This window comes from Pipistrellus hanaki (assembly GCF_964339955.1).
Source record: "Pipistrellus hanaki genome assembly, chromosome: 9".
NCBI lineage: Eukaryota > Metazoa > Chordata > Mammalia > Chiroptera > Vespertilionidae > Pipistrellus > Pipistrellus hanaki.
In genome coordinates, this window is record NC_140511.1 from 39337544 (window position 1) to 39353087 (window position 15544).

The 15544-nt window shown below is 42.9% G+C and overlaps 1 protein-coding gene across 2 annotated transcripts in view; it reads left to right on the plus strand.

Annotated features, from left to right (window-relative positions):
• GAB2 (GRB2 associated binding protein 2) overlaps window positions 1-15544 on the plus strand; it is a 146517-nt gene that overhangs the window by 21056 nt on the left and 109917 nt on the right. Inside the window, exon 1 of one of the 2 annotated variants that reach the window (XM_084895012.1) lies at window positions 10197-15460. The exons of the other annotated variant lie outside the window; for it this stretch is intronic. Within the exon in view, the coding sequence (XP_084751138.1) occupies window positions 15413-15460 (48 nt within the window). The 5' untranslated portion in view covers window positions 10197-15412. Of the gene's footprint in view, window positions 1-10196; window positions 15461-15544 lie in introns of those variants that run through there. 2 annotated transcript variants of the gene reach the window in all.

Below are 15544 nucleotides of genomic sequence, written 5' to 3' on the forward strand. Positions count from 1 at the left end.
TTCCTCTCTGTAAAAAATCAATAAAATATGTTTAAAAAAATAAAAATACTTATTTGTTGAAAAAACACCCACTGTATAGGAAGCCACACCTTAGACACTGAATGTGAAACTACATGAGAGACAAGGTGCCTGACAGGATGCAGTCATCGTCAGGGTTGTAGGAGGGGTGCAGTGAAGGCAGGGACAGGGTCGAGGGCAGGCAGAAGCACAAGCAATGAACAAGGTTCATTCAAACTCTGTTACTGATCTCTCACCAAGTATGAGTTACTACTCTGGACCTAAGATGATACCAGAGAATGAAAACAGAAACCCCTTCCTTGGGGTTCATGGAGTTTGTAGTCCAGTGGGAGAAAGACCTGTATCATTTTCTCATTACATTCTAACAGAAATTTCTGTAAAAACAAATAAGCATCTATTTGCTCATTGTCAGTCCAACTGGTGGGAAATCTGTGTGTTTTTTTTAATGTGTTGTGTGTGTGTGTGTGTGTGTGTGTGTGTGTGTGTTTGCATTTGCGTTTGCTAATCCTTATCCAAGGATATTTTTCCATTGATTTTTAGGGAAAGTGAAAGAGAGGGAGAGAGAAATATATATGTGAGAGAGGCACATCAACTGGTTGTCTCCTACTTGCGCCCTGCCCGAGGGTGGGCATCAAACTTTTAACCAAGGTACATGCCCTTGTCCAGAATGAACCGGGACCCTTCACTCCACAGTCTGAGGCTCTATCCATTGAGCCAAACGGGCTAAGGTGGGAAATCTGTTTGTTTGTTTTTTGTTGTTAACTAGGTGATAAAACGCTTTTCTAAAAAAAAGCCCAACCTTTCTTAATTTCTCATTATTTTGAGTTTAGTAAGGAGGAAGCCAAGACAAGGACACAGCCAAGGACATTGTAATTGAGTCAAGTGGGACATGCTTTTAATCAGGGCTTTCGTGCTCAGCTTCTGGAGAGAGCCTTGAGACCTCTTCTTAATTTTGCAAATCAGCATTTCAGTCTGGTGCTCCTAAGGCTGAGAGTCGGTGATAAACTGACTGGCTTCCCTCTGGAAAATCACAGAAGTGCTGGAGCACTGCCTTCAATCAGACTGAAGAAGTGCGAACGCACCATAGAAAGTGATATCTACACAAGGAATTGCTGATCAGGTGGTTCAGAAATCTAGGTAATCTTAAAAACTGTTCATGCTAGTTTTCCTTTGGAGTATGTAGTAAGCACTTGTTGATTGCTTCCCCATTAATTAATTTCCCCCTTTCCCCCTCCTAGCAGTGCCTTAGTTTCTAGTAAGACCTCTGTGAGGAGTAAATGAGTTAATATACCGTGTTTCCCCGAAAATAAGACATCCTCCGAAAATAAGACCTAGCGCATGGAAAGATAAGACATCCCTTGAAAATAAGACCTAGCGCAACTTTGGGAGAAAAAATTAATATAAGACACTGTCTTATTTTCGGGGAAACAGGGTAGAACAGTGGTCGGCAAACTCATTAGTCAACAGAGCCAAATATCAACAGTACAACGATTGAAATTTCTTTTGAGAGTTAAAAACCGACTTCTGTGCATTCGCCACGAAGTTTCAGTCGCACTCCATGTGTGCGCCTGCATGTGGTATTTTGATTAATTAAAAGGAGAAACAAACAGAAATAAAGTCTACTTAAACCCAACTCTATCAATAAATATATTAAATATAAACAAGGACAGAGCCACACTCCAGGGGCCAAAGAACTGCATGTGGCTCTCGAGCTGCAGTTTGCCGACCACTGATACAGAAAGTGCTTAGAACGGTTAGTACACAGCAAGTACTATATCAGTGTTAACTCTCTTTATTATAATTCATTACTCATCATGAATAGACTCTTCTGGTTAATGCTAAAACAGCAGGACTCTTGCTTAAGGATTCTGTTTTGCTACTTGGGTTCATGTGTGAGATCTCTGCCCTTAGCTATCAAAGGAGTAAACCCATCTTACTCTGTAATCTAAGGCAGAAATAAACTACTAATGATCCAGGGAGCACAGTTCTAAGGGGAAACGGTCTCCCGGCCCATCTGGCTCTGTTCACACACCTACAATTAACATTTCCCCCACAGGTCTCCTTACCGTACCTCTGCACTGATCTTTTAAAACACACGAGTTTAAATGAACTCTCTCCCTGGGCTCTGTCACACTGTGGGGAACAGATGAGTCTGGAGTGCAGGGTTACTAGTGTCGTGAAGATGATGTGGCTGAAGGGCAACACAGGAGTGGCTGGGACCAGAACCCCACAGAGTCTGCGTGTGCGGCTTCTGAAGGAAAAGAAATACAGTTTCCACAGGGAAGAGCTAGGACAACATAGCAGAATTCAGGGGTGCTGGGTCCCCAGAGAGAACCCAGAGAGCACTGTCTGTGACCCATCAGTCACCGAGTCAGAAAGGGAAATGGAGGGACACGTCACTCACAATGACTACGCACCTGACAGGTTTGGGGGTGGCCCCATTCTGGGGCCCTTCCTCTGCCTCTCTCTGGCTCAGTTCAGATTAGTATTTGATTCCAGGATTGGATCTGAGATTCATTTGTAATTGATAAATCTCAAGATTTTACCTCTGCATCGAGGACCACATTGGGAGCCAGCTACATTTTCATGTTATTAAGCTCTTCAGTGCTTGCTGGTCTATAAGTTCTGCTCTGGGAGTGTGTACAGATAACCTAACACCAAAGAGCTGAGATAGTCAGGAAAAATAATAATAGCTACATGAATTATCAATCCTATTCTAAGCAATTTGCATGTATTAATAAACTACTTTATGATCTAGGGATCTGTTTATGTTTTTGGAAGTTTTCACTTCTTGGGCCTCTTCCATATATTAAAAGGCTTTTCAATTCTACATTTAAACCTTTGACCTGCTTTGTTTCATGACTTGAGCTCCCTTATTTGATTCGAGGGAGTCGTGACCACACCCAGCAGCTTTGGATCTGGCTCTTTATATGAAGTTTGCGTAACAGAAAAATCACTGACATCAGCATTTATTGTTTCCTCTGGGTGCTCTTCCTGGCCTTCTTGCTTTCTAGGTCTTCTGCCAGCATCTACTTTAACAGGCTGAACGGAGTGAGGGTGTAAAATCAGGAAGTTCCATACGAAAGAACTGAAAGATAACTGGGGAAGAGGAGAGTGCAGTCTAAAAGTGGACTTTGAAGGTCAGGGGCTGGGTAGGTTGGTTGGTGAGAGACCCTTGAACAACTGTAGTAATTGGTGAGGAGAAGATAAAAAATGTGGGTTATAACTTTGATTCCTTTTGATAACCCTTGAGAAATTTAAGTAAAGGCTAGAATTACCCTTTTTTTTTTTAACCTTTGACTGCTGGAATGTCTGTAAGTGCCATTCTACCCAGAACTAAGGCCCTAAATTGTGGGCTTTAGTCAGGTTACACACATCATGTCTTCCACTTGAGCTGGCCTTTTTTTTTTTTTTTTTTTTTTTTTTTTTTTTTTTAACCTTTCCGTGCTTAATAGTTTTTAAAAAAATGTTTTTATTACTTTCAGAGAGAGGAAGGGAGAGGGAGAGAGAGAGAAACATCAATGAGAGAAAAACATCAACCGGCTGCCCCCTCCATGCCCTCTTACTGGGGTTTGAGCCTACAACCCAGGCATGTGCCCTGAGTGGGAATCGAACCATGACCTCCTGGTTCAGGGGACGATGCTTAACCAACTGAGCCACACGAGTCAGGCAATAGTTTTTTGTTTTTTTTTAAGGCAAGAATAGATGAATGAGAAGTCCTTACGTTTTTTAAGTTTTTCCTGAAAGAAAACTTTGTGAGAGGTAGAGTGGGCCTAGGGAATAACCCAAGCTTGAAGTACTCACCATTGAACCGCATGGGGCCCGTCAGATTTACTTGAAATGCTGTTCTCTTTAACCATATTGCCAACTGGGACTTGTCTTTCTTACTTAATGCCTTTGTGGCTGCAGCTACAGTCCTCATCTGTCCCGGGGATCCTGGAAGCTCTGTCTCTCAGCACCTCCCGGGGGCTCCCTGCAGGTCCAGAGCAAAGGCAGAAGGATGGAGCTGAAAGAGAGGCTCGGGTGAAAGCACTTTGTAAACCCACAAAGGATGGTATTTTGTACAAAGGCTGGCACCGAGCTGACATTCAAGTGTGTTGAATGAAAAGAAAAGGGAGAAAAAAGCAGATACCTTTCACTCCTACCAGAAATCTCTCTTCTTTTTTTGATCCTACCACCATCAGACACACACACACACACACACACACAGCCATTCTTTTACAACTTGAGAATTTGCTAAAGAGTTGCCCAAATCACCCATAACTAGTGATTTTCCTATGCACATATGTTGGTCCACCATTCAGTAAGTTAGGAATTGTGTCTGGTGGCTAGTAATAGAAACTAGCTCTAGTGGCTTAAATATGCCAGGGTTGTTTTCTAATATAAAAGGAGTTCAGAGATTTGGATCTGTGGAGTCAGGGGCCTAGGCCAGTGGTCGGCAAACTGCGGCTTGCAAGCCACATGCAGCTCTTTGGCCCCTTGGGTTTTTAGCAAAGGCCAGCTTATGAAGTACCCTAATTAAAGTTAATAACAATGTACCTACCTATATATTATAGTTTAAGTTTAAAAAATTTGGCTCTCAAAAGAAATTTCAGTGGTTGTACCATTGATATTTGGCTCTGTTGACTAATGAGTTTGCCGACCACTGGCCTCAGCTGCTTGGTCTTTGCTGCTGCTGACTTTCATCCTGGATGAGCTGGAAAAGCGCTCCTCTGGCTCTGCTGCTACCTGGGATGTAGACACAACAGCGGTGCTCCAGCGGTCAGCTTGTGCCGAAAGGCCCCAAATACGGAGTGAGCCGTTGCTATCATCTCCATCTCTCCTGTCTTCATGACCTTCAACAACAATGCCAGCAATGAGGGAAATCTGGAAGATCCAGTAGTGTTTCAAAGAAGTTTCTTTCTCCTGGAAAGAAACACAGACAGTTCTTTCCCTCCGGCTGTAAGTTTTCAGAAAAGAAGAAAACAGTCAAAGGTCACTGGTCGCAGGGCTTGAGTGTCCTCCCCTGGGATCAGCCCTGGCGGTTTGTGTCCAGCAAAGGAGGAAGAGAAATATCTGTTTATCTGTGCCGGTAGAAAGAAACTGTCAGTCATGTGGCTCTGCAAACCCCTCCGTCACCTGGATCCACAGGGTCTCCCTCTTGCAGAAAAGTACCCGTAGAGGCTAGGGAAAGGATGAGACCTTTCCACTCTCAGGAGCGGAGGGACTGAGCAGCCTTGACCAGGATCAGAGCATAGGGGGCACAAGAGTGCCCTGCAGCTTAGGGAAGCACCATGCCAATCATAGTTTGTATTATGTAACTTCAGTCCCTGCAATAACCCTATGAAATATAGTAGGATCCCCATTTTTGTTTATTTTTTTATTTTTATTTTTTATACAGAGAGGAAGGGAGAGAGAGAGATAGAAACATCAATAATGAGAGAGAATCATTGATCAGCTGCGTCCTGCACACCCCCCTCTGGGGATCGAGTCTGCAATCCCAGGTATGTGCCCTGACCGGGAACCAAACAATGACCTCCTGGTTCATAGGTCGATGCTCAACCACTGAGCCACTCTAACTGGGCTACGATCCCCATTTTATGTTTAAGGGAACTAACATTTTAGAGGGTTTGTGTGTCACTTGCCCACATGTCACTCTTGTAGTGAGCTATGGAACTGAGATTGGAATGCAAATCTGTCCACCTCCAAAGCCTTTGGTATTTTTTCCCTACCTTTCTAGCCAGAGCCAAGGTCAAGCGGTGTTTAGGAAATCTCATAGGTCCTTCAAGTGACTTTACTAATAGTCATATGAAAAGCTATCTCCCATTAGCGTTGGTGTTTGGAGTTCTGTTTCATTCAGCAAACATGTGCTCAGCTTCAAACATGAACAGGACACCAAAAAGGGAACCCCAGAGAATCAAACAATAACCCTTTCCTCAAGGAGCTTCAGAGTAGCAGGTGATCAGAAGTACAAGTCATGCTAAGCAGAATGCTCTTGGTAGTGTAATCTGAGGTCTCCTGCAGGGGTTCCAGGGAGGGATTGAATGAGGGAAGGGAAAGAATCAGCCTTTCTTATGTGAGGCAAGGCCATGTCTGCCAGAGCCCAGCACCTCTCTTAGCCCACGGAGCTCACTTAATCTTCACAGTGACCATGCCATGTCCACGTCATCTCCGTCCATGTCAATGAGAGAAACCCACCCAAAGTTTCCCAACAAATTCCAGGAGAACAGAATTCTCGAACTCAGAACTGGCTGGCTGCAAGGTCGCGCCCTTTCCATTAGGCCAGTGGTCGGCAAACTCATTAGTCAACAGAGCCAAAGTCAACAGTATAATGATTGAAATTTCTTTTGAGAGCTAATTTTTTTTAACTTACACTTCTTCTAATACCACTTCTTTAAAATAGACTCACCCAGGCCGTGGTATTTTGTGAAAGAGCCACACTCAATGGGCCAAAGAGCCACATGTGGCTCTCTAGCCACAGTTTGCCAACCACAGCATTAGACCATTAACCGTTAATCAACTGAGCAACCTGGGTGTAGCCTAAATGCAGTTTCTCCTGTTTTAAAAAATACTATATACATAATGTGCTGCTAGGTGTACCGGTTAATAATGCAGATTTTGTAATCAAAGAAAACACAATAATTTCAAGAGACACATCAGAAATGCTTTATTCAAAGTAATGTCCATCGCTAGCTACACATTTCCCCCATCTTTCAGGTAATTTGTGGATACCGTCCCAATAAAACTTTTCTTGTTTTGAGGCAAACCATTCAGAGACCCAATTTTCCACTTCTTCTTACGTTTTGAGATGCTGCTCTGAAAGTGCATGTGCCATAGATTAGAACAAGTGGTCATCTGAAGGAGCATGGTTTGGTGAATATGGTGGGTGTGTTAATACTTCCCAGGCAAGATCTTTTAACGTGTCTTTAACTGGTTTTGAAGTGTGTGATGGTATGTCATCATGAAGCAAAATTACTTTGCTGTGTCTCCTGGCCCAGAATGGTTGTTTCATGATCAAAGCGTGGTTCAAATTGATTGTTGTCAGTAGCAATCAGTATTAACGGTTTTAGAAGCTCATAATACACCACACCTTCCTTATCCCACAAAGCAGAGCATTGTCTTCTTTCCAAATAGATTTGGCCTTGCAGTCGATGTTGATGGTTGACCTGGATCAGCCCATGATTTTGTGCATTTGGGATTCTCAAAATAAATCCACTTTTCATCACCAGTCACAATTCCATGCAAAAAAGACTTTCTTTCCTGCCATTGAAGCAACATTTTACTGATGAGTTTTCAGTTTTCCATTTGTCTTTTATTCAATTGATGTGGCACCCATTTTCCTTCCTTTAAAATCTTTCCCATTGCGCCGAAACCCGTTTGGCTCAGTGGTAGAGCGTCGGTCCGCGGACTGAAAGGTCCCAGGTTCGATTCCGGTCAGGGGCATGTACATTGGTTGTGGGCACATCCCCGGTAGGTTAGAAACGTCGATGAGAGAGAAACATCGACCCCGGTAGGGGATGTGCATGAGGCAGCTGGTCGATGTTTCTCTCTCATCGACGTTTCTAACTCTCTATCTCCCTTCCTCTCTGTAAAAAATCAATAAAATATATATTTTTTAAAATCTTTCCTACTGCTTATAACCATCAGAAATTGTTTGCTGAGCAATGTTTAATCTTTCTTTAAGTTGTTGTTGAGTTTGACACGCATCTTCATCCAATAATGCTTGTAATTGTTGGTCTTCAAACTTTTTCGGTTGACCTGGACGTTCTTTGTCTTTCACATCGAAGTCATCACTTTTAAAGCATTTAAACCAGTGTTCACAAGTATCTTGAGATGGAGCATGTTCACCATAATCTTCCCAAAGTATACAATAACTTTTAGCAGCACTTTTCTTCAAAGTAAAGTAATGAATTAAAACTTCCTGCAAATGCTCTTTTTTTGGCACGAAATTCGACATTTTTAAGGGTAAAAATATCTATGATGTTAACACCAGCAAATTTTGACATATGCAATGTTGAAGCTTGCTATCAATACAACAAAATAACATACATATCAAATCGCATATATATCAACATATGTGTAATTCCATCTATTGAAAAAATCTGCATTATTAACTGGTTACACCTAGTATATGGGACTCAATTAATATGTCTACTCAGGTTCCCTTGGTTCTACCTGCCCCCAGGCCCTCACCAGCTTGCTCAATGGCAAGACCCAGCTGCTGCTGCTTTTGCCTTACTTCCTAGCTCTGCCTGTCCACCTCAGCCTCCTGCTGGACTGGATTCTGTTTCGTCTCAGTTGTGCCCACCATGGAGAGCAGCAGGTCGATGCTGGAGCTCCATGGGAACAGAGCCAAGAAGGCTCTGGCTCCTCCTACCACTTCCAGATGAAATGCTTGGTGTGCTATTCCTCAGTGACTGTCCGGGAGGGGCTGGGTTACAGCCTGGGTGTGGGGAAAGGGTTGGAGGAGGGGGTATGGGGAGAGGAGGAGCGAGTGGATAAATTACTCGTTGTCCCCCCTCCCGCCCCCCACCACCCTCCCCCACCATCCCTCACATGCACTGTTCTCAGGCACTGTCTGTGTGAAGCATTCTGAATGATGGGGCCAGTGGCTGTGCTTTCATGTTAAGCTGTAGTCCATCTGTTAATGCACAACCTTGTGTTTGCTTTCCTTCCCACCCTGCCTCACTAACCACCACCACCACCACCACACACACACACACACACACACACACACACACACACACCTGCTCCCGCCCTGCTCTGAGACTTTATGAGACTTTAACACCTGATAAAAAGCAGATACGTTTTGCCCTTGGCTTTGTTATTTAGGGAACCTGGGCAGGATAATAGTAGTCAGTGAAAGATAAATATCTTTCCCACCCTTACCCTTGTCCAGTTTACCTTGTCTTGTACCTTGTTCTATCTCACTTTATGATGTAACAAGGGTAATACCCGAATGCTCTCTGCCAGCCACTGTTCTAAATCCTTAAGATTAATGTGTGCCACACCCTGTGGGATAAAGTCAATCAGGGAGATAGTTCCATGTTAGCATATACACAGAGCAATTCCATTTTTTTTTTTTTTAAAGAAATGGTCCTCACTTTTCTTAAAAGGCACCATGTTTGTTATACATTTTAAAATGCTGAAAAACTCAATGAAGGCAAAAATCCATTCCCAAATTCCTTATCTGAGAATAATCATTAGCAAATAACATCCATGCAGCTCCCACAAACCTCAAGTTTTCACAACTCTGTCATGTTGTGTGAGAATAATTGCCTTTGTTATTTACATAAGTTGCTGACGTAAAAGACATGTTTCTCCTCCCCCTCACCCCACCTTTTCTCCAGATAAAATGCATCTATTAGGCAGATGAAAGTCTGGGCAGGAGAGAAGGTATGTCACAGCAGGCGGTCTGCCCTGAAGTTTCTCCTCTAGTGGAGGAGAATGGGGACACAAACGTGACAGCCGAGCAAGTCTCACATCCCAGAGCAGGGGTCTTCAAACTACGGCCCGCGGGCCACATGCGGCCCGCAGAGGAGTCTGATCCGGCCCGCCAGGTTTTTTGGGCAGTGAGCGCAGCCGAGGTGTTACAGTAGGAATTAGTAGTTCATATAGTCCGGCCCTCCAGCTCTCTGAGGTACCGTGATCTGGCCCCCACTTTAAAAAGTTTGAGGACCTCTGTCCCAGAGGTTTAGCAACTCCAAGAAGCCATGGGCCACACGGCCTGCCAGAGGGAAATTTTGGATCATTCCATTCCATTTTAGATTTAAATTTTGCTACACTGTGTCATGGCTCAGAAGTGATAGAGGCACTAATTTATCAATGCGTTTTTGTGTGTGTGTGTTTTTTTTAATCATTGCATTCATATACATTGACCCTTGAACAACACGGGTTTGAACTACGCAAGTCCATTTATATGCCTGTTTTTTTCAATACAGTCAGCCCTTTGTATTCATGGGTTTTGAATCCAAGGCTTCGACTAACTGTGGATAAAAGATAGTATTTTTGTATTCCCAACAATCAAAAAATAGTATTTTGATTGTTGGCTGAATCTGAGGATGTGAAGGGCTGCCTATAGAGTCAACAGTTACATGTGGATTTTTTTACTCTATAGTCAAACCCCTGCATTGTTCAAGGGTCAACTTTATACCTCAAAGCAACCCAGTTAATGAGCAACAGAACCCTATTTTAAAATCAGGGGTGACCAAAGTTTCTATTGCTGTGAGTGCCAGTGATTAAGAGAGTGGGTTGGATACCTGCAGGGATGGTGAATTTTCTGGTGTTGGGGATGTTTGACCTAACTTTGAAGATGATTTTCCTGGGTCTGATGTTGAAGATTAAAACTTAACAATTTATTTTTTCTTCTTTTCTTTATTTCTATTTGTTATCATGCTGTATAGTTACTTACGTAGGTAGATAATTGGATTCATTGAAATATCAACATTATTTCTTCTCTTAACTTTATACAAATAGAAATTCTTGCTTTAAAAAAATTGATTTTTTAGAGAGAGAGGAAGGGAGAGGGAGAGACATCGATGTGAAAGCTGAACATTAATCGGCTGCCTCACCCCCTACCCAGGATGGAGTCTGCAACTCCAGGCATGTGCCCTGACCTGGAATCAACTGAGCAATTTTTTGGTGCATGGGACAATGCCCAACCAACTTAGCACACAGGCCAGGGCAAAATTCTTGCTTTTTATAGTATGCTTATTCCAGGTTTTTATTGAAGCATGTGCTTGTACTGTGATGACCTTGTAGAGCAATTTGTGTACATTTATTTTACATTGTAGTGTGCTTTTCAATCAACAGTATGATATTTTTAAAATTTTTTTATTGATTTCAGAGAGGAAGGAAAAAAGAGAGAACGATGGGAACATCAATGATGACAGTGAATCATTGGTTGGCTGCTTCCTGCACACTCCCTCCTGGGGTGGAGCCTACAACCTGGGCATGTGCCCTGACTGCGAGTCAAACTCTGACCTCCTATTTCAAAGGTCAATGTTCAATCCCTGAGCCACACCAGCCGGGCACCAGTATCATATTTTAACTAGAAGCCCAGTGCACAAATTCATGCATGGATGGGGTCTGGCTGGCCCACCCCAATAGGGGCCGATCAGGGACAAGCCAGCTCGGGGAAGGGACTGCAGGAGGTTGTAGGGGGAGCTGATCAGGCCCCTATCAGGCCGGTTGACCACTGCCATGCTCTTCATAGTGATTGGTTATTCCTGTCGTTCAGTCGTTCTGGTTACTTGGCTTTTATATATATTACATAGATGACTTCTGGACACACATGATTTAGCTTTAAGATCATTTGCTAGAACAATTTCTAGATCAAAGCATACGTGCATTTGGAATTTTGATATTGTCGAATTGCCTTTGAAAGAAGTGATAAGAAATAAAGGACCGATTGGGTTCATTTCCCCCCCATATATTTTTAACGTAATTTATTTGGCCTCAAATAATATGGATAAAGACCCTGAGAATTGGAGGTGACAGAACTTTTCCGAATATCTAGCTTAGCGAGCCAATTACAGAGTAGATTGGAATTAATCATATTGATGAGCAGTGTTAATATGTTGACTGACTGGACAAACCAGCAAGGCAGCTGTTTTCATTGTGTTATTATTTATGGACTTTCTGGTTGGAGAAAGGTCTTGCCATTCTTAGCAAGGAAGTACCTAAGCCCATCAATGTAGCCAGTAAGCGCTGTGAGAAATGGAAAACTAATGAGAGAATTAAGAACTGTAAGCTTCCTGGGATATTTTCTGAAAGAGGTGAAACTTCGGAATTCAAGCTAAATGCCTCCACCTCCTTGATGCTTATCCAGACCTGCTTAGCTGGAAGTGGTTTCTCCTTCCCAAGCCAGTGGCACTTCATTTGTAACACTTAATGTGTAGCAACTGTCTCTCTCAGTAAAAAATCATGATACATGTTCTAGGACAGGTCATAAACCGGTATCTTTAGCCTGAATTCCATCCACAGAGTGTTTTGCTTTGCCTGCATACTATGAAACAACTTTATATATATATATATATATATATATATATATATATATATATATATATATATATGCTTTTTTTTATTATTGAGTTTTTACAGAGAGGAAGAGAGAGGGATAGAGAGCTAGAAACATAGATGACAGAGAAACATTGATCAGCTGCCTCCTGCACACCTTCTACTGGGGATGTGCCTGCAACCAAGGTACATGCCCTTGACAGGAATCGAACCTGGGACCCTTCAGTCCACAGGCCGACGCTCTATGCACTGAGCCAAACCGGTTTTGGCTGAAACAACCTTTTGTCTTCGTTGTAGATTTTTAAAAACTGAGACGTTTTACATAAAATTTCCAGCTTCCAGTTCTGAAGACACGAGGCCCAGATCTCTGTAGACTAGCCATTAGTTGGAACAGCGTGGCAGCCGCCCCCTTCCGCCAGCGTGTGTGCTTTCCAGTCCTCCGTACTCCCTCCCCTCCCTGTCCAGGAATCACACCTACACGGACCTGCTTGACCCTTTACACCTGTAGGACATATGCCCTTTGAAAGCAGGGTTCTTCTGTTCTGTTTATTGTGTTGTTTCCTTTCTCATAACCAGAGTGTTGTCAGGCACATAGTAGATTAAAGAATATTGTTGATGGAAAGGATGAATTTGTGACTTTTGCTTTAACTTCATGGAGAGAAATGAATCAGAGTTTTTCAACTTCGAACTCTTCCAGAAAGTGGGATGATGTGCCCCTTCGCCACTGAGGCCGTATGTAGGGCCTCGCATTATTATGTCCTTTATGACTTTCCTCCCTTGATGGACGGTAAACTCCCTGGGCGAGAGATTTGCTTTGCAGTGTTTCGTATCTTTAATAACCCCTTGCACAGAGAAAGGGATGCTTAAATATTCCTTGGATGATGGGCAGAATTTTTAATTTCTCATGAAAAAAAAAAAAGAACTTTGTGAATAAAGGGAGATGTTAATGAATATGTTTAGTGGGGAATCGTGAAATCGCACACTTGAGTTTCTTGTGCACCTTTTTTCCTGAAGACCCTCATACCCAATTATATCCCATTTACCATCAAGACCACAGGAGGTTTTGACAATCATCACCCCTATTATTTAGTAGCAGGATGAATTACTCCCCATTCCTCATATTGTGCATACTCTTATTTAATACTCATATATATTTGAGACCTTATCTTCCACACCAGTCTGTGATTTCCACATAGTTAAGAATTCTGTTTGGTTTGTTTTTGTGTATCTAACCACTAGTATTTATGTTATAACGTTCATACGCCAACTCTGTATGAGCACTGTTCTGGGAACTCAGCAAATGCTTGAACTTGAGTTTGTATTACCAGGTGTATTATAGCTTTTACACCCACTTTATAGTTTATAAAACATTTTTATACTCATTATCTCCTTTTATCTTGAAATCAATGCCAAGAGCTGCAAATGAGACAATCAAAGCCAGAGAAACGTCGGCTAGTGTAGAGTTTCACAGCAGTTAATGACTGCATTTTGCCAGTTCGAGGCTGTATATTCATGTTCTAAATTATGATGCCTAGATAAGGAGGGGTGAAACCCTGGAGGACTTGCCATTGTTGGCTGAGAATTCAGACGTGAAGCAAGAAGAGAAAGGGAAATGCTTCTTGATCATTTATTTTTGGATGAGGGCTCTTTGCCATCCCAGGCTGGCCTATCCCCTCACTCTGGGTGACAATGGCATTCCTTAAGGGAGTGAGAAGGATGATGAGTCGTCGTCACTAGTTTGCTGGCCTCACCCAGATTCCATTCCTACCTCCCAGATTTTCCCCAGTTTCCACCCAGCTCTTCAGTAACAACCAATCCCAGTCAGTGGCTATACTTTTACTTCTTGGATCCAGGAGTACCCCTCCCTTCTCTATCTCCCTCCTTAGGGCTTTGGATGGAAGCCCTTTTAATTGCTGTTGACTGAAGCACAGGAGGCCAGCCCCTGCATACCAGAAATGCCAGTGGCTTTGTTAGCTGAGGAGGGCACTGCATTAGCACTGCCCTCTAAATCCCAGAGCAGGTGGAGGAAATCTAATTAGCACTTAGTAAGCCAAGGCCCCTTGGGGAATTTCTGATAAGGAAAAGGTCAATGCAAAAGGAGAAGGAACACTGATAGACTTTATTTTCCTGGTGGCAGCTTTCTAAAATGGATTGGGAATCAAATGAGTTGGGGCTGGGCTGCCATGGCTCAGTATTAGAGCATTGTGGACCTATGAACTGGGAGGTCACAGTTGAATTGCTGGTCAGGGCACATGCCTGGGACATGAGCTCAATACCTGGGTATGCAAGAGGTAGCAATCAGTGATTCTCATCATTGATGTTTCTGTCTCTCTCTCCATCTCCCTTCCTTTCTGAAATTAGTAGAAATATTGTTTTAAATTAGTTGGAGTCTAATCCTTGCACTACCAGTGGCTAGTTGGCCCCTGGTAAGTCCCTTTACTTATCTGAGATTTCGTTTCTCTTGTCTGTGTCCACTCCTTTACTATGCTTCCTTTCCTGAACAAATGCTTGTTTTGTCAGAATGGAAGGGACCTCGGGTCATCAATTCAGTGTCACCTGGGAAGCTTTCTCCCAACATTCGCAATATCCAAACCTCACTCTGTATCTGTCTCAGTAGATTCAGTAGATATGTAGTCAATATATATAGTTTGGGGAAAGTTTCCCCCCAAATTTTGATAATAGCCTTGTGGGGTTTTTTTTGTTTGTTTTTTTTTTTTTGAAAAGCTAGCCACATCTGCCAACTTGAGGGCCACACTATGTGTCCTCCACACACAGTAGTTTGCTCAGTGATAGGTCTGAATGGGGAGTTCTCCTGGACTGCCAGGTTAGGAGCTGGAAGTGGAATTCCAGTTGGGAGAAGCAACTGAGATTTTGACCTTGAATAAATAAACAGCCAGATATTTCTCCAGAAAAAAAAAAAAAAAAAAAAAAAAAAAAAGGGTTTATTTGGGAAGAACAAAAAATTGCAATCTGGAACATGTGGTCTTATGGTGAGCCATATGGAATTCCGGAGAAACACGGGAGAGGAAGGCTTTTTTATGGACCTGGGAGGGGCTGTTGTAAATGAGGAGTCCGTTGGAGGAAACTGAAAGTTGGAAGTGCCTGACTTTTGTCTGAGTTGTGGCACTCCCATTGGTTGAGCTGTTACTGGACAAGGAGGAATCTCTTCTTCCTGCTGAGGTGGTATCACTTCCTGTTGGGGCCAGCAGTGTGCCTGTGTGTATGAGAGCTCTCTCTTCTAGCCTCCCTGCTCCATTTTAAATGAGGTTTCTGTTTACTAATTTTTACACACCGCCCCCCCTCCTTTTTTTTTATCCTCACATAAGGATATGTTTTCCATTGCTTTTCAAAGAGAGTGGAAGGAAGGGTAGAAGGATGGAGAGAGGGAAACATCGAAATGAGACACATCGATTGGTTGCCTCCCACATGTGAACCCGTAACCCAGGTATGTGCACAACCTTTCTGTTTGTGGATCAGGGTGTATTTCCTCCTTTTACCCCTTTTGATCAAGGTCTTTCTCTGAAAGCAT